The sequence below is a fragment of the Podarcis bocagei genome (genome assembly GCF_964188305.1).
Source record: "Podarcis bocagei genome assembly, chromosome: 13".
In the NCBI taxonomy this organism is placed as follows: domain Eukaryota; kingdom Metazoa; phylum Chordata; class Lepidosauria; order Squamata; family Lacertidae; genus Podarcis; species Podarcis bocagei.
In genome coordinates, this window is record NC_138138.1 from 14,566,962 (window position 1) to 14,589,737 (window position 22,776).

The window sequence follows — 22,776 nt, forward strand, 5'->3', positions numbered from 1 at the left end:
ACCTGCATCATCAACACCTGGGCAGATGAGTTAGGACAACCTGATCTCAGCTGTGTCCACATAGGCTGTTGGTACACCGCCAAAATAGGCTTGCGATCAGGTGGTGGGGTGTTACAATGCCCAGCAAAAATTCCACCATCTTCCTTGCTAGAGACCTCCGGCCAAGGTGAATGTTGGATTTGACTGTTTGTACCTGGTTGTTGGGGACGCCGGTGGCGCTGTGGGTTAACCCACAGAGCCTAGGACTTGCCGATCTGAAGGTCGGCGGTTCGAATCCCCGTGACGGGGTGAGCTCCCGTTGCTCGGTCCCTGCTCCTGCCAACCTAGCAGTTCGAAAGCACGTCAAAGTGCAAGTAGATAAATAGGTACCGCTCTGGCGGGAAGGTAAATGGCATTTCCATGCGCTGCTCTGGTTCGCCAGAAGCGGCTTAGTCATGCTGGCCACATGACCCGGAAGCTGTACGCCGGCTCCCTCGGCCAGTAAAGTGAGATGAGCACCGCAACCCCAGAGTCAGTCATGACTGGACCTAATGGTCAGGGGTCCCTTTACCTTTTACCTTTTTACCTGGTTGTTGACAATTGGAACTAGATTCTGTTGTTGGCATACATGATTGTTGTACCAAATTTCTCTTGCTAGGTGGGGACTACAGGGGCATCATCATCATTATTATTATTATTATTATTATTATTATTATTATTATTATTATTATTATTATTGCCCCACCCATCTGGCTGGGTTTCCCAAGCCACTCAGGGTGGCTACCAAAAGAATATAAAAACATGATAGAACATCAATCCTTTAAAACTTCACTAAACAGGGCTGCCATCAGATGTCTTCTGAAAGTCGGATAGTTGTTTATATCCTTGACATCTGATGGGAGGGCATTCCACAGGGCAGGCGCCACCACCAAGAAGGCCCTCTGCCTGGCTCCCTGTAACCTCACTTCTCGCAGGGAGGGAACCACCAGAAGGCCCTTGGCACTGGATCTCAGTGTCTGGGCTGAACGATGGGGGTGGAGATGCTCTTTCAGGTATACTGGACCAAGGCTGTTTAGGGCTTTAAAGGCCAGCACCAACACTTTGAATTGTGCTCAGAAACTTACTGGGAGCCAATGTACCAGTAGGTCTTTCAGGACTGGTGTTATATGGTCTCAGCAGCCACTCTCAGTCACCAGTCTAGTTGCTGCATTCTGGATTAGTTGCAGTTTTCGGGTCACCTTCAAAGGTAGCCCCACGTAGAGCACATTGCAGTAGTCCAAGCGGGAGATAACTAGAGCATGCACCACACTGGCGAGACAGTCTGCATGGAGATTTTCAAAGATGGAGCTTCTTTTTAAACATGGTGGTCAGTTGTTGGTGTTGTTGGCATCCATCTGTCTCAAGAAACAATGGAGTACACTCGTGGTGATAAAGTCATCTGTAATACTGTTCCTACCCAAATAGACTGCTGGGTCTCAGCAGTGACAGCTCCCAGGGGAACACATCTAGGAACTGGAAGGAATGGGACTGAAAGACGGAGATTGTTGATGCTCCTGTGGACACCAATGAGGTGAGTTCTTTTTTGCAGTGGTGTAGTGGTAAACTGGGACGCAGGTGGCGCTGTGGGTTAAACCACAGAGCCTAGGACTTGCCGATCAGAAGGTCGGTGGTTCGTATCCCCGTGACCGGGTGAGCTCCTGTTGTTTGGTCCCTGCTCCTGCCAACCTAGCAGTTCGAAAGCACGTCAAAGTGCAAGTAGATAAATAGGTACCGCTCCGGCGGGAAGGTAAACGGCGTTTCCGTGTGCTGCTCTGGTTTGCCAGAAGCGGCTTAGTTATGCTGGCCACATGACCCGGAAGCTGTACGCCTGCTCCCACGGCCAATGAAGCGAGATGAGCGCCACAACCCCAGAGTCGGCCACGACTGGACCTAATGGTCAGGGGTCCCTTTACCTTTTTCGTGATAAACTGCGAAGTGCAGGAGCTCATGGCCATGCCTTTGAAGAGAAATTCAACATGCAGGCAGTTGTGTTGAATACACACACAAACAATCCTGTGTGTAGTTTCTCGGGATGTAAGGAGGCCATGATTTCAATCCTGTCCTGTATTCCTCTTTGTCAGCACTGTTTCCATTGTGCTACAGTTCGGCTTCTGCTAAAACCTAAATCATCATCACCATTATTAAAATTTGTATACTGCCCTTCATCTGAAGATCACAGGTTGGTTCACTACTAAAAATACAACACAATGAGAACACAAAATACATAATAAAACAAAAACAAAACAATGACACCTTCAATATGAACACAATTATGTAATAGTTAATTACATAATTAATGTCAGTGCATTTCAATGGAAGGGAAACATCAGCAACAGTGCAGAAAATAACACAGTTATGTGACGTTCTTGGACTTTTAAAAAAAAGTGAATGCTGCTCATATTTCTGTTTGAGTGACTTCTGTTACTGATCTCAGGAAAATGCGTGAATTGTGACAAATCCACTCCACAAAGGGAAAGACTGTTTATGTACACTGCAACAGTTGCATGGATGTTGCTTGCCCAGAGATGAAAGGAAGATAATGTACCTACCAGAGAAGAATGACTAATAAAGATGATGGACTATGCTGAAATGGTGAAAATGACCAGGAAGATCAGAAACCAAGAAGATCATGAATTTAATAAAGAATGAGGGGAAATTATAAGTTACTTAAAAGAACACTGTAAACAATTAAAAATATTGTCAGGATTTTGAAAACACTTGCAATGTAACAAGAACTATGATAAGAATTGAGTTGAAAGGGAATATGGAGAACAGTATATGATGCAGTTGGAAAAGAATAACTATGGAAACCATGGAGGGGGGTGGAGGGAAGTCAAGGGATTCAGAGAATCCTAGGTGTATATGATTATAATCTGTATCTGATTCTAATTGTTAAATGTAAATCTGAATAAAAAATATTTTTTTAAAAATTGAAAAAAGCCATCACGATAAGTTATAGAAACACTATCGCTTTTGGAAACAAAACAAACCATTCCCAGCCCTGCTCAACCCCCTAGAACATTCAGAACATCAAAATTCCAGGGATTTTGAACCAATGTTTTACTCTCTGTGTCGTGATGGTGACAATGTTCACCCCAGGCGTGTGGTCTACAATCTCATCCGTTGCTGACATCTCAGTAGCACACCCACGGGGGCTTATGCAATCCTGGGCAGGGATCTTCTAGTTCATGACATTTCGAGGAAAGTCACCCCCGTTAATAAACATGGATTTTGCAAGGTGAGTTGTGGGCCTTTTCTCAGAAGCCCCTCTGAGCTTTGCCTCATTTGAGCATCATGCAAAGGTCATCTCCTAGGAAAGCCATTGGGGAGGGGGCGGGAGAGAAAATCACCCCCCTGCCAAGGACAGGTGTCCAGTAACCGCAGAGGCGGCAACATCTGGGTGTGTTTTTCCCCACTTTCGATGCTGGGTTGCTTTCAGGTTCATCCGTTTTTTGCTGGATAACGCCCACGTTCAGCCTACCTTGTGAAATTCTGATCACTTACACCTCAAGAAGGCGCATCAGAGCTGGAGGGAAGCACCGCACGAGGAAGTCAAAGCAGCCGGTGATGTGTGTCAGAGCATATTTCCTCCCAAGAAGTTGGGTGTGTGTGTGCTATAAATAGGTTTGTAAAATTACTGGTGGTCTGAAGAGAGTCGGCACAGAAATATGAGCTTCTCAAAATACTAGGAAACAGTTGTTGTAAACCGCCGGGATATATTTTTAATGATACAGTGGTATGTATTCTTATAAATAAAATCTGACCATTGGTCACGTTGACTTGGGCTGACAGAAGCTGGAGTCCAACAAGCCACAGGTTTGCCATCCCTCTGGTACAAACGACAACAAACACACCAGTATCAAAATCTGGACAGTCATCTGATAATATATTTCCTCAAAGGGCAGCCAGCTCTAGAGCCTGCAAAGGAATTAGGAATTTCCTTCTTTCTGTCTTGTTTTTGTTTTGTTTTTGTCATACCCAAGTACAGTATTTATTTTGTAAAATGAACGATGCTGGGCTTGGAACAGGGTCCTTGAAGCTGCCATTTTCATTGTGGAAACATTGCAATCACGGGAGTGTGAGGTATGTTGGGTGGCGTGACTTAAGCACTGAGGGAAAGATGCTGAGCTCACATCCAAAGATGGTCTCCCTTTTTATGCCAGTACCATATTTTTCGCTCTATAAGACGCACTTTTCTCCTCCTAAAAAGTAAGGGGAAATGTGTGTGCGTCTTATGGAGCGAATGCAGGCTGCGCAGCTATCCCAGAAGCCAGAAGATCGGTGCGCAGAGATCCCTCTTGCTCTTCTGGCTTCGCCACGCAAAGCCTCTGGAGCACAGCGGGAGCGCTCCTCCCTCTTCGCTCAAGAGGCTTTGTGTTGCTTTCTTGTTTCTTGTTTTTCTCCGCTAAAAACTAGGTGTGTCTTATGGTCTGGTGCGTCTTATAGAGTGAGAAATACGGTACCTGACAAAGACCTCTAACACGCACCTGCTCAGAGAAATACAGTTGTGTTTGAGGATGTTTTTGTGTAGACCTTTACATGCTGCCCGGATCCTTTTCACGGAAGGGCTGGGTATAAATCTGTAAATAAAATAACTGAGCCCAGTGACTGAAAACTGGTTTGCCAGAGATTGATTCTGATGGTGAGCCCTGCCTCCAGTTTCAGCTCTCCGTCTCTTGCTGGAGAGCAGATATAACCCCACAATCCTTAGCTGACCCCTTGACCACTGTGGGTTGTGTTGGGGGGGGCTCTGATCTTTGCCGCCCTCATCACCTTGCAGGGGACATCCATCTGTTTATCGAAACACGGCCCTTGCCTTTGTATCTTATTACATGCAAGAGAGGGAGGAGAGGGTGGGTGGGATTTAATTTCCAGGGAGCAGGTAATGACCGGACACATAAATATTAAGAAAACAGTTATGTTGGCTGGAATTAAAATGCAAACGTGCACAATTTTCACTCCCTCCCTAGAACCAACAAACCAGACTGAAAGGAGGAAAAATATCTGTGTGGAGGAGGGAAATGGATGGGAGGCATGACAAGGGCTGAAACAGGAGAAGTTCTGGGTCCGTTTTTCTGACAGGGTTTCTGCTTCTTTGCTGTTTTCCATTTTGAATTAATACATTTTTTCACTGAAGGGCTAAGAAATCGCCACCCATTGAAAGGAACGTGCAGTCAAGGTCATAGCTGTCAAGTGTCCTTTATTTGGCGGGACAGTCCCTTATCCCAGTGCCATGTCCTTCTGCTGTCCTTTATTGATGATGTCCCTTAAATAAGCTACTGAAGGTAATGGGGCCCTTTGTATGTCCAGCTGTGCTTTGTCAACAACAAATTGTTGCTGTTTTTTGTGTTGAATATATGCTATATGGCAATTTATGGACCTAATATGTATCTAAAGCCATTTGCACGCAACAAAATATGTGTTTTCTCAATGTAATTGTTGATCCCTTATTTTGGCTGCTGATCCCTTATTTTCGAGGCTGCTGGTCCCTTATTTTCAAATCTGTAAGTTGACAGCTATGGTCAAGGTCCTTGGAGTCAGTACAACCTCAGAGACCAACGAGGGTCTCAAAGCTAAGATGGCGATGGAGGGGTGAGGCGTGGCCAGCAGAACTGAAACTTGCTTGTGTAAAGTCCCCTTTCCATTGCCTTGCCCGAATGAATGTATGACATTTCTGCCTCCCACCCCACCCCCGCCTCAGATACCCATTCCCCCGCTGCACATGGGGGAGTTATTTAGTCATGCAAGATGACAGGAAAGAAAGAGATCTGCTTCGGTGAACCACACGAAAACAAGAGGAAACACTGTGAAGCACCGCCAACTCCTAGCAAAAGATCATCAGGGGCTTTGGTACCGTTCAAGTGTGTTCTCTCCAGGGTGTTGTGTAATTATAAATTGCCACTGTTTCCTTCTGGCTTGGGCCTCCTCTGCTTTGAACATCAGCATGTGTACCCTTCGACATCCCACTGATCAAAATTGCAATGCTCTTTTTTGTTTTGGTCCTGAGCCCTTGTGGGAGCCAGCTGATCCGGACAAGAGCGCAAGACCGAAAAAACAAGTGTCTTCTGGTCCGGCACTCTGGTTGATTTGTGGCAGAGAGCGAGACCAAAAAACGAGGTGTCTTTCAGACTGACGGTCTGGTGTGAGTCGGCTGTCTCATGCCAGAGACCAAAAAAGGGACCAAAAAATGGGACATTCCAGGATCCAGTCAGAAGCTGTTGATGCAGCCTAATAAAAAATTTAAAAAATTAAAAAAAATTATACACCGTCCTCCCCGGCCAGAGCTGGGCCTAGGGCAGCTAACACCAATAAAATGTCAGTAAAAACATAATATGCCAACCCCCCCCCCAAAAAAACACCCCAATTTAAAATATAGGTTAAAACGCAGTTTAAAATGCAGCCTCATTTTAAAAGTAGCCCATAGATCAAAACCATAAGGGAGGGAAAACACAAGGGTCAGACTGAGTCCAAACCAAAGGCCAGGCAGAACAGCTTTGTCTTGCAGGCCCTGCGGAAAGATGTCAAGTCCCACAGGGCCCTAGTCTCTTGTGACAGAGCGTTCCACCAAGTTGGGGCCAGTACTGAAAAGGTCCTGGCCCTAGTTGAGACCAGTCTAAAAACCTTGCAACTTGGGACCTCCAAAATGTTGTCATTTGTGGACCTTAAGGTCCTCCCCGGGGCATACCAGGAGAACAGCATTAGCTTCTTTCGCTGCTACATCACACTGTTGACTCATGTTAAGCTTGTGGTCCAGGCAGGCTGCAGCTATTCTCTCCAGTGAATCCACTCAGAAGCAAGTACCGGTACCCAACACTTCCGAGTCATCAGAGAGTGGGCTAGGATCTTCATCCACAGTAACACTTCTGCTGCTCTTTGGGGCTGTGGCCATAAGCTCTCGAAGAGACATTCCAGGTGGCCAAACAAGATTCCATCTAACAAGCTAGCAATATGTCCCAGACTCCATGTGTTCCTCTCTCCACTGCTATACTTCTCTCATGTGAGCCTCAAGACACAGTTTCCGACAATGGTGACAGCTTCCACACAGTTTTCTCATCCCCCCCCCCCCGCTTTTCTGGAAGAAAGCTGAAAGAAACACAATCTCCTCCATTTCTGGCTTTCAGGCCGTGAGTGGTTATTGCAGAGCCAAAATGGTACCAGCTGTGCACAATGGGGTATAAAAACTTTCAGAAAGAATCCTAAGGTTGGGAACTCAAAAAGAACCCAGCGTGGACTGAGCATGCTCAGTGGGCGTGGAATGCTTGGCAAGTCTGGGCGGAGGGAGAACTGGAAAATCAGCAAAACTCTATATGGAAACTTTTGGTTACAGGTCCCACCGGCACACACATTCAAAAATTTAAAAATAAAATAAATCAGCTTTAGAACTATTTTTTAATTTTGAAAAGCTTAAAAGATCACTTTTGAAAAATTTATTGGAGAGCAACTTTTGAAAAATAAAGGCACAAGGGAGGTTCTCTTGTGTGGCGATCACACAGGGCCCCCAGATGTTTGACGGTCTATGGACCCTGTGCCACCACTGTGATTGCTTTCTTTGCTGCCACCAACCCATTTCTCCTCAGGGTACACACGGAGTCCAGACAGTTGTTAACACTAACAAATAATCAAGTTTATTTTATAGGCATGAACAAGCTTATGGTTTCAGTTATTTTTTCTTGGCAGTTTCTTAATCTTAGTTCTTTAACTGTCCTATTCATTCCTAACAACTTCAAACTGATTATTCCAACTATCTATCTGACTCCACCTAACAATTCCTCTTACTCTTTCACCACACAACTCTACCAACCCACAGACTTATATCCTCCCTCTTCCTTCTTCAACTCCCAACTCTCAACTGACTTCCACAGAGCTCCACTCTCACTCTAACTCCTCCTATCAGTTTCTCTCTGGCCAATCACACCACACTCATTTAACCCTTTCCTTATGACCCATCTAGGAGGCAAACACCACATCTTGCACGAGCATCGTTGAGATTAGTCTGAGCTGTGAAACTGAAGCTTTGGTGATAGGACTCTTCAATTCAATTGAATTCAGTCTCCTTTATTGGCATAGAAAGAGTGTGTCGTGTACATGGATCAAAACACAACACTGGCAGCGAGTCATAATAGGAGATACTTTAGGATAAAGCTGTCCAGACATTGTGAGGTACACTGGTGGCTCTTGGGACGTAGGGTGATGTAGTTTCATGGCATCACGCAAAAATCTTGCCACATTCGCCACAACGTCATTCCTACAGTTATTCAGCAGAAAGGACACCCTGGAAGAGTTGGTGAAATAGATCCCCTCCACACACACACACACACACACACACACACACACACACATATATATATATATATATATATATATATACACACACAATGGTACCTCTGGTTGCGAATGGGATCCGTTCCGGAGGCCCATTCGCAACATGAAAAGAACACAACCCGCAGCGGCGCATCTGTGCACGCGCAGGTTGCAATTTGCCACTTCTGCGCATGTGCGTGACGTCATTTTGGGCTTCTGCGCATGCATGAGCGGCGAAACCCGGAAGTAACTCCTTCCAGTACTTCCAGGTCGCCGTGGGACATAACATGAAGCGGATGTAACATGAGGTATGACTGTATATACACACATACATACATACATACATATACATATACTGTACATATACATACACACACACACACAAAATGGGCAATAAAATAAAACATGTATGATAGATTCGACCTGTTTTGTGCCACAAAGGCAGTACTTTTCAGAATATGGGGTTTTCGAAAATCTACCATGCAGAACTGCAAACGGCAATACGTTAAATCTTACGAGGGGATCATAAAGGTGATGTAAATTTGGAGTGTCCTGGCCAAATGACAGGACATTTCAATAGACTATGTGCTATACCTTAATGTCTTCTTGCTTAGTTGTAAAGTACTAATGTTTGGTTCGAGATCGGTGAACCTATCAATTTCAGCTTCTAATTTTTCCAAACTTATATTTGGGACTCCACTTTTTCACACGTCAGCAATTCATGAAAATTCATTCGCATTTTAGATTTGATTTAATATTCATTATTTCTATTCCACTTTTCCATTATTCCATTATTAAATTAGGAGAATTGCTCCCAATATACATGTTTATTTGCAATTTAGACTATGATGCACATTTTGACAAAGCAGTTCCCCTTAATACAATGCATTGTGGTATATCATTTTCACCAATATGTGCATTTTTTCTGCACGCTATGCTTTAGGATATGCATCTTTCTGCATATCACCTGGTTGAGGAACTGCACTGCAAAATTCAGAGCGGCCTGCCTTTCGAGGGATGGCTGTGTTTCGGTTTGCATATTGTTTTTAAAAATGCAGATTACATTAAAAAGATAAAGGGACCCCTGACCATTAGGACCAGTCGTGGCTGACTCTGGGATTGCGGCGCTCATCTCGCTTTACTGGCTGAGGGAGCCGGCGTATAGCTTCTGGGTCATGTGGCCAGCATGACTAAACCGCTTCTGGCGAACCAGAGCAGTGCACGGAAACGCCGTTTACCTTCCTGCCGGAGCAGTACCTATTTATCTACTTGCACTTTGAGGTGCTTTCGAACTGCTAGGTTGGCAGGAGCAGGGACCGAGCAACGGGAGCTCACCCTGTCGTGGGGATTCGAACCGCCGACCTTCTGATTGGCAAGTCCTAGGCTCTGTGGTTTAACCCACAGCACCACCCGTGTCCCTTGCAGATTACATTGCTTCACCTTTAAATGAGAACTGAATGGCTCCCCCATCCCTACGTTTGACATTGGCTTACCGAATTTGACACTTCTAATATCCGGCTTTCCTTTAAAAACCACACTAAATCTAGCAGCTTCAAGAATTGAGGATGTGTGCATGTGTGGGAGGAAACCCATTCAAATTAGAACGCACATTTATGGCAAGCAAACTGATGTTAGAAAAAAAAACATATGTGAGAATCAAACCCATGCTCAGATTTTATTATTGACAATTTTGTGTTTTCCTCTTGTATGGGGAAGGTAGGAGGGGAGCTTCCCTAAATAGGGTCTGCCACTACGCCAGCTTTGGGTGCCTCTTAACAACAAACTCAACGCCCAAGGAATCTGGAGCGAAGGAGTAGCACATTTGATCTAGCAGTTTGGGTGATGATAGCTAAGCAAGCAAGCGAGAGCTGCATCGAGAGCACTGTAGCCAAGCAAAACTTGTTCCAGAGTCAGGTGTGGCACACCTTGCCAAAGATGCTGCAAAACTTTTCACTCCTCGCCTGGACTTTCTCCCAGATTCCACTTGTCTGTTACTCTGTCCTGGTAAGTACAAATGTCTTCATATGTATCAGCTAGTTCAACCGCCAGCCCCTGTGAAGAAGCAAAAGGGAAAAGGGGAAAAGTTTGTATACAAAGGCAGGGATCCACTCTTGCCCCAAGACAAATACATATTCATCAATCACTGTCTTTTAAATCACCAGTAACGGCTTGCACACCTGAAAACAGTTCAGCTTGGACAAAATGCACTCAGGTGGCAACATAGCTGTCAACTTTTCCCTTTTCTTGCGAGGAATCTTATTCGGAATAAAGGAATTTCCCTTTAAAAAAGGGAAATGTTGACAGCTATGGGTGGCAACCATCAATGGGCAGCAGCAGGAAGAAGGGGCAAAAACCAGCCTTCGATCGTCCCACCCCACAATCACAGAAATGTACAATTCGTAATAACTATGAACCAAACGTGATTTTCATATTTGTGACAATATTTTTGTGTTGGTTTGCTGTAATTGCTTTGGTTTGGGTCGCCCCACCCCACCCCCCAATTCCTCAAACGTACCAATGAAAAAGCTGGATCCGAATGACATTACAGAACCACACAAATTTACAGTTACGGCTTTGGATTGCAATATATTTCCCTATGTCCATTCTCCGTGAACTTTTTCTCTCTCTCGCCGGACAACAGGCACACAATTGTTTTAAAGCACTCAGCAGTCACCTGAACACAGATCATGCCATATTCAAACACCATTGTCTCCCCCTATTCACTTAGGCCTCCTCCTTTTTCTCTTTCACTTGTATGAAGATGCTGACCCATGTATACTGTCTGTCCGTCCGTCCCCCCAAGCACCAGTAAGTGATCACTTCTGCAAGATAAACACTTCTCCGAACCTAGTGTACCACTAACAGCTTCTGGCCAGGCTCTGTTTGCTCCTACCTTGGCTGATGTCTGAATGAATTCCTGTACTTTCTCTTCTCTCTCCTGCCCAAGATGGACTACCCCACTTTCCAGCTTTACCATTTTGAAAATACCTCACTCTGTTGCTCACCTCGTAAGTGTGGTCCTCAGCCGACGCATCCTTGCCATCACCCTGAAGGAGAAACAGCGCCACATTATTCCAAGCTGTTTGGTCCCTGTTTGCAAAAGAACTGCTAGTGAAGCATCCCTCACCTTGGCAATTGTTGGGTGGGAATCAGCAGAGTAACTGAGCAGGATTGTCTCAAACAAGGGCTTTGAGGAAATTGCCAAGGATGATGCTGCAGGGGCAGTGCCAGGGCTGGCGGGCAGCGAGATGGTGTTGCCCAAAGGCCTACAAAAACTTGGAGCCAGACTTGCACCTGTTCAGCTAAAGATGGTCTAAAAAATACCTATGCACACTACCAAGCAACACAGTTTCATGGGACTTCATGGGTGATTCAAATTAATCCGTACATCTTGAGAAGACCCTAAACCCATTGAGAAGGAGTCCTTGTTGAGCACAATCAGACTCTATAAAGGCAGTGGCAACTAAAAATGATCTAAACTCTATGTACACATCTACATGCGCCCCATTATATCTTAAACTTAGAGAGGCCTATGAACATACATCTTATTTTAACGAATTGACTTTTGTGCAACGTCGGAAAGCTTTTACAGAGTTACAATTAAATACAATAAACTCTGCTTGTAGAGATGGGAGACACAGAGGCATACCAACAAACGAACGTGTTTGCATTAGGGGATGTCATGAAGTAGAGGACCTTATGCATTATATCTTGCGCTGCCCCTTATATAATGAAGCAAGAGAAATATTTTTAGCACCTATAATGACAAGGTCCCCTGGCCAGAACCCCTCTGACATGATTTTATATCTCCTCGCAGACACAGATAAGTATGTGACCTGGCATCTAGCACTCTTTGCAACTGCCGCTAGGAAAATTAGAGCAAATTATATAGCCAAGGTAGCCACCAACTGTAAAGGAGATGAATTTATTTGACCCTATCTACATCAAGCTGTATTCTATCTTTATCACCAAACTCTGAATATAATTGCACATTGTATTAATTAACATTATTTTTTTAATATATTAGTGGCCATGTGACAATTTTAGCTTATAAATTTTATTGTTTAATGGCTTAACTTGTATATTAAGGTACTTTTATAGCTCTGTTTAGAGTAGGTAATGTCCTGATAATATAAATGTTTTAAGTTTTTTTGTATCAATCCAGTATAGAATCATAGAATCATAGAATCATAGAGTTGGAAGAGACCACAAGGGCCATCGAGTCCAACCCCCTGCCAAGCATTGGCAGAATAATTGTTGAATGTTTCTGTGTACAGTGGTGCCTCGCAAGACGAAAAGAATCCGTTCCGCGAGTCTCTTCGTCTTGCGGTTTTTTCGTCTTGCGAAGCAAGCCCATTAGCGGCTTAGCGGATTAGTGCTATTAGCGGCTTAGCGGATCAGCTGATAAGCGGCTTAGCGGATCAGCTGATAAGCGTCTTAGCGGATCAGCTGTTAAGTGGCTTAGTGGCTTAGGATCAGCTGATAAGCGGCTTAGCGGCTTGGGAAAAAGGGGGGGAGGGGAAAAACCCGCAGGAACTCGCAAGACATTTTCGTCTTGCGAAGCAAGCCCATAGGAAATTCGTTTTGCGAAGCACCTCCAAAACGGAAAACCCTTTCGTCTAGCGGGTTTTCCGTCTTACGAGGCATTCGTCTTGCGGGGCACCACTGTACATTGCGGCAGCCTTTGGCTATGTGCAGTAAAACTGACTGACTGACTGACTCACTCACTCCAAGAGGCTCCTTGGCTGGTCCAGCAAAACCGGGAGGCATCAGGACAAGAAGAAGAAAAAGAAGAAGAAGAAGAAGAAGAAGAAGAAGAAGAGGAGGAGGAGGAGGAGGAGGAGTAGTAGTAGTTTGGATTTGATATCCCACTTTATCACTACACGAAAGAGTCTCAAAGCGGCTAACATTCTCCTTTCCCTTCCTCCCCCACAACAAACACTCTGTGAGGTGAGTGAGGCTGAGAGACTTCTGAGAAGTGTGACTGGCCCAAGGTTACCCAGCAGCTACATGCGGAGGGGTGGGGAAGCGAACCCGGTTCACCAGATTACGAGCCCACCGCCCTTAACCACTACACCACACTGGCTCTCAAGAGAAGTGGAGCTGTGCAGAGATGGATGCAGAGGGCAGCTCTTTAAAAGTTGGAGTGTTGCTGAGTGCCTGGTGTCAGTCCCAACATGGAGGAGGACAAGAATGATAGAGGAGAAGCACAGAGGAAGCCAGGAGGGCGAGGAGGAGAGAAACACAAAGGGAGAAAACAGAGGAAGTGTAGGGGGAAAGGGATGAACGACAAAGGAAAATGGCATGGCCCCAGCGAGGACAAAGTGTAGGGTAAAGGAAAGAGGAATAGGAAAAAGGGGCTGGGGCTTTCAAGCTGCTGTGGCGAGCTACTAAGAGAATAAGAAGGAGAGGAAAGATTGACAGAAGAAAGGACTGTCTATGCAACAGAATACAGTGGTACCTTGGGTTAAGTACTTAATTCATTCCGGAGGTCCGTACTTAACCTGAAACTGTTCTTAACCTGAAGCACCGCTTTAGCTAATGGGGCCTCCTGCTGCTGCCGCGCCACTGGAGCACGATTTCTGTTCTTATCCTGAAGCAAAGTTCTAAACCTGAAGCACTTTTTCTGGGTTAGCAGAGTCTGTAACCTGAAGCGTATGTAACCTGAAGCGTATGTAACCTGAGGTACCACTGTAGACCGGGTTCCTATGATGAGACTGAGCAACTAAATTCTTTGAATAAGGAACCCACTAGAGGGGTCACTGTGGGTGAGAGACCCCCTGGGGTTCTGAGAACTCCTGGAACCTGACACCCATTAAAGCTCTCTCTTAAATATCTGTCCCAGCATCTGATCTCTTGTCTATTACACGTCTGCAATGCCATGCTAGAAACAAGAAGTGGCTACCCAGTAGGGTCAGTCATGGAGGTTCTGTGCACAGCCCAGTCTCTCTACATGGGAGGTGAGACTTGGGAAAGTACAGAACAGGTCCTCTTTCACAGTAGCTCTGATTTTGTGGAACCAGCTCCCCAGTGGCTGTGGTCTGTTTGCTCTGCTTTGCACGCAGTCAGGAAATAATAATAATTTATTGTTTATATCCCGCCCATCTGGCTGGGTTTTCCCAGGCATTCTGGGCGGCTTCCAACCAAATATTAAAAACACAATATGCTGCGATTTCCCAGTTTGATCAAGCTGATGCTACTTGCAGGCTGAACCTTAAAAGACTTGAAACATGCCAGTTTTTATGGCCTTGTTGCAAATGGGTTGTTTGTATTTACTGCTGTATACGCACAATGTCTCAAAAAAACCCCACAAAAAACCAGGCTATTAAAAGGAATGAAATAATGTTAGGACTACGTCATTGCGCTGTAGCAGCACTTGAGCACCAGCAAGGTCAGAATTTGACATTGTCCAGGCGGGCCCGACTCACTTACCTTGCCCATAGTTAGAAACACAGGAACACTCACAAACAGGACAATAAGAAGGGTCTGGATCACGATGATGGCATCTTTTAGGGTGTTTCGATTCTGCACTTGCTGAAATGTGCTGATACCTTAGAATGAAGACAAGATAAGCTCATTACTTAGCTCAGCCTATGGTCTGTCATCTTTGGCTGCAATGTGACTATGGTTTCCTTTCCATCTTTGAAGGGGAACAGCTCCCTGCTATAATATACAACAGACTGCAAAGCCCACAATGCAGTGCGACTGTGGGCATGGTTTGCATTTGCATAAGCTGTGACGTTAACATATGAGAGTGCTGGAGGTGAAATAGTTAAACAGGTTACCCAATCAGAACCCAGGGGGGTGGAGTCAGAGGGACTATAAAACCAGCTCTGGGAGGGGCGAAGGGAGGAGTTTGTTGGGAGTTGGGTGGTTGGTTGGAGTGGGAGTGAATTGGGATGGATTCTGTGGATAGGTTGAGTTAGTGTAGCGAAATAAGCTGAGTCAGGAACAGTTAGGAGCTAGGAAGACAAGTAAATATCTGAGAGGCGGTTTAGTGAGTGAGAGCAGGTAGCGGAAGTTATAGGTCTGGATAGGCACCCTATGATTGTAATGGACCGATACCCTTTATGAAACCAAACGCTTGTTAAACTGCAATAAATAAACAGAAGTTTATGTTCCAATTTAACCCTGACTGGACTCAGTATTGGACCAGGTAGGGCCTGGGTGGTGGCAGCGAGAAATAAAGTGGTGCCACAGGGATCAATAGACGGTGAGATGTCCGGGGACCCTGTGTGATCGCCACATAAGCATCCAGGGTTCTGGTGGAATCCAGTGTTGTGCTACGGTGATGGTTCTGTCAGTGTAAGTATTGTGGCTTCCTGGACGGAACAACCCCACCCATCTCCTCCACAGGGTGTGTGTGTGTAGCCACCCCTCCAGCTCCCCAGAGCCAATTTTGGAGGGCAAAGCAAGATGAGGGAAGAAAGCTCCATTGCACAAGTGGACATCCTTGTTCTGGGCTTCCACTAACAAGACTCATTAACTGAATCCTGGTCTTTGATTGAACAGAGCAAGGATGGGCCTCTAAATGGGATCAGAAACAATCCAAGATGCCAGGGAATACCTTTTCCCTGTGAATATGTGGCTGTTCCCTACATGTGCCCAATGAAAAGAGGGACACCCCGTTCCATAATGATAATTTTACTATTTATACCCCACACATCTTATTGGGTTGCCCCAGCCACTCTGGGCAGCTTCCAACATATAAAAAATGATAATAAAACATTCAACATTTTTTTAAAAAAACTTCCCTATACAGAACTGCCTTCAGATGGCTCAGGAGTTGGATAACTCCATACCCTCCAACATTTCTACAAGGAAAATAGGAGCATCCTAAGGAAAAGTGGGACATTCCAGGATCAAATCACAAACTGGGATGGCTTCTGTAATGACCACTCCCCGCGTTAAACGGGGGGTGCCCTTTGCGTGGACGCGCACAGCCCCTGGACCCAGTGTGGCTCCATCAGCACAGGCTTGGCTTAGCCTTCCCCCAGGTGGGATACCTGGAGGTCTCTGCCTACCTCAGTCAGTTGTCCAATCCCGCCTGCGGGAAGCGTTGCCAAGGAGACCAGGCCAGGTAGGGGAGGGACTACCTGCCCACACAATAGAGGGAGGATCTTACCTGGGAATTCTCACTTGGCTCCAGAGCTTCTCCCACCCTACCCACCCTCAGTTAATGTCTTATTTTGCAGGTTAACCTTTTCTCCACAGGTATCTCTGCTTGAACATATGTTCTCCAGAGCCAGCCCACCCCCCACCCCCACTGCATAACCCTGATGTTCCCCAGATCCCCAGTGGGGGACTGGGGAGGGATAACGCCCAATGCCTGAGCCAAGGTCTACCCACACCTGAAATATAATAAAGTTGTGGCCAATTTAATCCCATAGCACGTTGTCTTGAGTCGTTATTCCACATGGGGGGGGCTGCCCAGGGTTTGGGGGACTCCTCCTGTCCACGCAAATCAGGGGTGTCCCTGGAAAATAGGGACAATTGCAGGGTCTGTGCCCAGGACAGGCAGACTTTAAGACAGAGCCCTGCTTCATGGTTATTCACAGCCACAGGTTACAGGACCTTGGAAGCAGGAAAAGGGAATATTGAAGCAAATTAAAGCTATTCACCCATGACTCGCAGTTCAGTGCCGCAGCACTGCTGCCGACTAATTCGCGTCTTGTTGTTCTCACAGAAGTAGATGCCGTTGTCGGTGAGCTGGATTTTGCTGATGTGCATCAGGACCAGCGATTCGTTCCTCAACACCTGGACTCTGGAAGTGTTCACCATCTCCTGATGCTTGCCCTTCTCCGTCTCTTTGTACCAATTTGCCGGAGAGCTGGAAACACACCTGAAGGACACTTGACTGCCCCACCGGGCAGCGATGAAGCGTATCCGTGTCGCCTTCTCCGAAACTACAGCATGTGCAGAAAAGGTGAGAAACCACAAAATGGCGGCGAAAGGGAGGGCGGAGGCAATCTCTCTCTTCTTAACAAAACAAGACAAAGCAAAGCTCTCCGGTGATTTAACGTCTAACTGGAACCACATTTTACACAGGTTTCAAGTGTGAGCACAATTTTGAAATTTGAGTCCTGAATTAAACCTCTCTCCACCATCCAGCCCTAGGAGGAAGACTATGATTATCACTTTGAGACAAGCAAAAGCAGATGGGAGGAGAGTAGAGTTCAGGGATATTTATAAAAAAATCAGTTTTGTAAGTTGTGTGCCCTGCTTTCACAATTTGATGCTTGTTTTGCATGTTTTGTGGTACAGTGGTACCTCGGGTTAAGTACTTAATTCATTCCGGAGGTCCGTTCTTAACCTGAAACTGTTCTTAACCTGAAGCACTACTATAGCTAATGGGGCCTCCTGCTGCCGCCGCACCGCTGAAGCACGATTTCTGTTCTTATCCTGAAGCAAAGTTCTTAACCTGAAGCACTATTTCTGGGTTAGCGGAGTCTGTAACCTGAAGCATATGTAACCCGAGGTACCACTGTATTTTATGCATTGTGACTTGCCATTATTTGATTGATTATAGTTAAGTAATTCTTTATTTTAACTGATAAAAGTTACTGGATTTCAGCAGGAACTTATGGGGTGTGCCCTGATTGTAAACAAAGCAGTACAGTTTTGGAAGCATAAATTCCTTGAGAAGGAGTGTCTGGGCAATTTATTTATCTTCTTGGTAACTTGGTAATAATCATATCATGTACAGTGGTACCTCAGGTTACATAAGCTTCAGACTCCGCTAACCCAGAAATAGTGCTTCAGGTTAAGAACTCTGCTTCAGGATAAGAACAGAAATCGTGCTCCAGCGGCGCGGCAGCAGCAGGAGGCCCCATTAGCTAAAATGGTGCTTCAGGTTAAGAACAGTTTCAGGTTAAGTACAGACCTCCAGAATGAATTAAGTACTTAACCTGAGGTACCACTGTATTTATGAGTTGTTTAAAATTAAATGAATTAATTCATATATCTATCTATATCCATCTATCATCTATCTATCTATCTATCTATCTATCTATCTATCTATCTATCTATCTATCTGTCTGTCTGTCTGTCTGTCTGTCTTTCTATTTATCTAACCAGGCACTGGTTTATTTTAGGTTTGTCCGCAAATTCAAAACAGGTGGGCAGGAAGTACTGCACTCTTTGTTGATAGAGCTCACTGCACACACGGCCACTCTTCCGGTTCTTCTTCTGTGAAAGTCTATCCCCAGTTAGCACAACTGTGTCAGGTGATTGGGGGCTGAGGGGGCGTTTTGGGAGCCCCGCCCAGAAGCAAAATGCAGAAGGTCCCATCTTGGTCCCAGACCTGTCTGGTCCGAACAGGAGCGGACTGGGGAGGTGAAGGAACCACCTAGGACCCTAAAGTGCCTCCCCACCAGCTGAAGGAGCCAACAGTGCATCCGATGACCGCTTCATAAACTTGGTCCCAGTTTTCTAGGGCTAAATCTCCAAACTGAAAAGTGCCCAGAGGGCTCAAAACAACTGGAAGAGTTCACCACTCTCTAGCTCAACATCTCTCCCCTTTCAGTTTCTACACTCAACTCTTCTCCTGCAGACTTCCTGTAACCTGGTTGGATTCCTTGTTTTTTCCCTCCATTTACAGTGTGAGGCTTCCTATGTGGACAGACCTTGGCTGGATCTAGACCATGGGTCGGCAACTAAGGCCCGGGGGCCAGATGCGGCCCAATCGCCTTCTCAATCTGGCCCACGGACGGTCCGGGAATCAGCATGTAGTAGAATGTGTGCTTTTATCTAAAATGCATCTCTGAGTTATTTGTGGGGCATAGGAATACATTCATTATTTTTTTCAAAATATAGCCCAGCCCCCCACAAGGTCTGAGGGACAGTGGACCGGCACCCTTCTGAAAAAGTTTGCTGACCCTTGATCTAGACACATTAAAGAAGTGTTTCAGTTAAAAGCGTTGTAAATTTAAACAGGGAAAACAGGTAGAGAAAAACGAGACCCCACAGTGCCATCTGGTGGCACAATGTTATTTGGCATATAGGTAAAAGGTAAAGGTAAAGGACCCCTGGATGGTTAAGGCGACTATGGGGTTGCAGCACTCATCTTGCTTTCAGTCCAAGGGAGCCAGCATTTGTCCACAGACAGCTTTCCAGGTAATGTGGCCAGCATGACTAAACTGCTTCTGGCACAATGGAACACTGTGACGGAAGCCAGAGCACACGGAAACGCCATTTACCTTCCCGTCACAGTGGTACCTATTTATCTACTTGCACTAGCGTGTTTTCGAACTGCTAGGTTGACAGAAGCTGGGACAGAGCAATGGGAGCTCACTCGGTCACGGGGATTCGAACCGCCGACCTTCTGATCAGGAACCCCAAGAGGTTCAGCATATACAATGCAACTAAATCGCCTTTTCTTTACCAGTCTAGCTGAGTCCCCTGTCCACAGCAGTCTTTCCAAACCCAGAACCTCTGAATGTGGTGAGGGATGATAGCAGTTGTAGTCCAGTTTACTGCGGGGGGCAGGAACCATCCGATATGCCAAAGGGCCTCCCCACCAGCCGATTTACAGTGAGAGAACTTCAGTTTTTAGGCAGGTCTGAGGCCCAGTGTCTCTCTCTTTTTAGAAATTGCCCAGGGAGGGAAACCTGTAATCCTCCAGATGTTGCTAGGCTGTAACTCTGCTTCTTCCAGAGGTGCCAGCTTCTCCGGACGTTAGAGGGGTCTTGATGCTGTGTTCTGACATTGGGCATGGGGCTCTCTGAATATTGAGGGGGTCCATGGACTATGCAGAATTAGATAAACTAACAGGAAGGATTTGAAACCGGCGGGACCAGAAATTCACGGGAGACTGGAGTAAATTTACGAACTATTTGAAAAGTATTTGTGAAGAACAGGGTTGCAAGAGGTTTTGTGAGGAGTATTACTGGAAGTATTGCAAAACTGGAGAAGGGGGAGGATGATTTGTTAAGAGATGTAAAGGCAATATAAAGTTAAGAAATGCATAGGAAGTGGTTAAAACGGGGGATCATCAGAGGTGCTGATGGAAGTCTAAAAAGATTGTATAAATGATAAGTTTTGTGGTACATTTTATAATTTATATGTTAAAATCAATAAAAATTTAAATAAAAAAAAGAATATTGAGGGGTCCCAGCACCCTAAAAAAGATAGGGCCCCCCAAAGTATCTCACCCCAAGGAGTCGATGCCCTTGCCTTCATCCCTGACCATTAGCTATGTTGACTGGGAGATGGAGTCCAGCAACATCTGGCTTGAGACAGGCCCATTGTCCCCTCAACCTGCCGTCCCGCTGTGAATAAACTGACTGGCCCATTTCACTGAAGGGAACAGAAGATGAGAGAGAAGAAGCCATACCTGTGACCACAAAGCAGGTCCCCAGCATCACCCAGAACACTCCGCAGACCCGGAGGAAATAAGGTGTCATTGCCAGTTGAAGACGCCAACTCGAGCCCAGCAAAAACACAACCAGCTCTCAGTTCTGCCTTTGAAAAACTGAAAGTGCCGAGGCCTCTCCCTTGCCAATTTTCTGTTTCCTGCCCATGTAAATGCAGCTGTGATGGAGGCAGACCCTTTGGGCAGGGCGCACTCTGTCATGTGACCAGGGGCTGCCACGGGTGGCCAGTTTGACTGACAGGACTGCCATGGAGAAGCGGCCATTAGTAGGTTAAGCATATAGCTAGGACAGAGACTTTTCCCCAGGCTGGCGTACTACTGCGCTTGTAGCAGATACATTTGCGCAGAAGTGTAGTGGTATTTAAGAGTGTTAGACAAGGTTGGCAAAACTGACATACAAGCTAGGGGACAAGGATAACTGTGACTTTAAAGATGAATGGGAACCCTTTACAAAGTATTTGAAGATGCAACAAAGCGAACTGGACTCCTTGGCTGGCTTTGAATAAACACTCACAAACTTTTTATTGATAATAATCAGCTAAATAGTTTGAGGATCTATACAACTGTGTAACATGCAGAAAACAGCATTTTTAGACAAATCAAAGACTGGAACTGAGGGAAGTCGGGGGTGGGGGTGGGCGGAGGGAGGAAAAATGGGGGGGAATAAGGATGATATGTTTCTGGATCATATGTTTTGTTTTAATTTTGAATCAAGTTATTAAAAAAAGAAAAGAAAGACAAGCAGCAGGAAGACTCACACAGCCGCAAAGCTCACTGAGTAACCTTGGTCTTTCAGCTAGGGCTGAAGGATCAGTCAGTTTGGGTTCTCTCCATTTCTCATTTCCTCCATTTTGAATCTAGTGCTCCACATTTCTGCAGCAATCTGCCATTTTTGCTTTAAAACCCTCGCGAAAATTCTCCACCCTTTCAGCGCAAATTTCACCTAACAAATTCTTTTTTTGTATACAGTGTGCATGCTTTTGCAAACAATCCATCCGACTGGAATGCATTCTTGTATATTATTTTCAGCGATACACACACAGTTATGCACACTTTCCCCATATGTATTCATTTTTGGACAGCTTATTTGCTCAAAGAACCTGACGTTGCAAAATCTGGGTGAATTTTGAGCTGTGATTCGGTTCTCATATTTTTTCGGAACGTGCAAATTTGAGATTCAGCTTTAAATGCAAACTGAATCAAATTTACACACACACCCCATGTCTTTGCCCGGCCTGGTGTTGGTGTGAAGATAACAGGAAAGGGTGTGTGTGCGTTTGCATGCATGTGATGTTCCTCACCATGCGCTACTGTCATGGACTGGCTGGAGGCAGGAGGAGGAGGAGGAGGAGGCGGCCTGGACCCTCATGGCGGCACAGGGGGACCCAAGGGAGAGGAGGGATTCCTGCTGCCACTGCTGCAGTCCTCAGCTCCACTCAACGCATCTGACAACAGTGATGGTGTCTGGCTTTGGGGAAACGGTTTCCTCCCCCCGTGGCAGTAGATAAGAAGATCAAACAAAGGAAGGCCTTAACAGTTAGACTCTTTAATAATTACAGCGAGAGAACAAAGAACACATCTCCTGGAAATGGCGGTGCTCCCAATTAAGGTGTGCTCGTCCCGTGGGTTACCCAAGAGGCGAGGTCCAAGTCCGGTCCGTGGTCAAAGGTGCAACGTGGAGGCAGTCCGTAGTAGCTGAAGCTGGGTGCAGGGCAGGGAGCCAGGTGAAGTCAGGAAGAGGCTTGCAAGCAGGGAACCAGGGCGGGTCAGGAGCTCAGGCAGGAAAGCAGGACAGGGTTCAGCAACAATGTTGCTCCCACAACTTGGGACTGGAGCTGGCCGGCTTTTATCTGCCCCAAGGCATAGGGTGGCCCCGATCCTCTGGTGACTCGCCTCTCCTGGCCTGGAGGCAAGCACTCCTCCTGCGGGAACTTAGTTCCCTTCCCTCCGCCTCTCTGCTCTGAGTCTCTGCAGCTCAGGAGAGGCTGGAGGGTTACCGGACCCAGAGGCAACCTCAGCTTCCTCCGACGGGGCTGAGAGTGGAGCACCTGCAGGCAATGGGTCCTCCATCACCTCAGGAGCCA

The 22,776-nt window shown here is 46.0% G+C and overlaps 1 protein-coding gene and 1 long non-coding RNA gene across 2 annotated transcripts; both read right to left on the reverse strand.

Annotated features, from left to right (window-relative positions):
• Positions 1-7,430: 7,430 nt before the first annotated feature.
• On the reverse strand, positions 7,431-8,351 carry LOC308570449. Its single transcript, XR_014001195.1, has 2 exons — positions 7,984-8,351; positions 7,431-7,489 (listed from the first exon to the last, which is right to left on the reverse strand). It is a non-coding gene; the product is annotated as an uncharacterized lncRNA (long non-coding RNA).
• A 333-nt stretch (positions 8,352-8,684) lies between these two features.
• LOC308571308 (B-cell antigen receptor complex-associated protein beta chain-like) lies at positions 8,685-20,820 on the reverse strand. Its single transcript, XM_081166937.1, has 5 exons — positions 20,654-20,820; positions 16,941-17,225; positions 14,752-14,870; positions 11,325-11,366; positions 8,685-10,371 (listed from the first exon to the last, which is right to left on the reverse strand). The coding sequence occupies exons 1-5, from the start codon at positions 20,721-20,723 to the stop codon at positions 10,270-10,272; spliced, it is 618 nt and encodes a 205-aa protein (XP_081023063.1). The 5' UTR covers positions 20,724-20,820; the 3' UTR covers positions 8,685-10,269.
• Between the last annotated feature and the right edge of the window lie 1,956 nt (positions 20,821-22,776).

What these genes read in the sequence shown, in the direction of transcription:
- LOC308571308 (XM_081166937.1), bottom strand. Translation starts at nt 20,723, where the DNA reads ATGACACCTTATTTCCTCCGGGTCTGCGGAGTGTTCTGGGTGATGCTG. An exon ending in GACCTGCTTTGTGGTCACAG is followed by an intron (nt 17,226 to 20,653) that starts GTATGGCTTCTT and finishes CACATGCTGTAG; the next exon opens with TTTCGGAGAAGGCGACACGG. An exon ending in CACTGAACTGCGAGTCATGG is followed by an intron (nt 14,871 to 16,940) that starts GTGAATAGCTTT and finishes CTTCATTCTAAG; the next exon opens with GTATCAGCACATTTCAGCAA.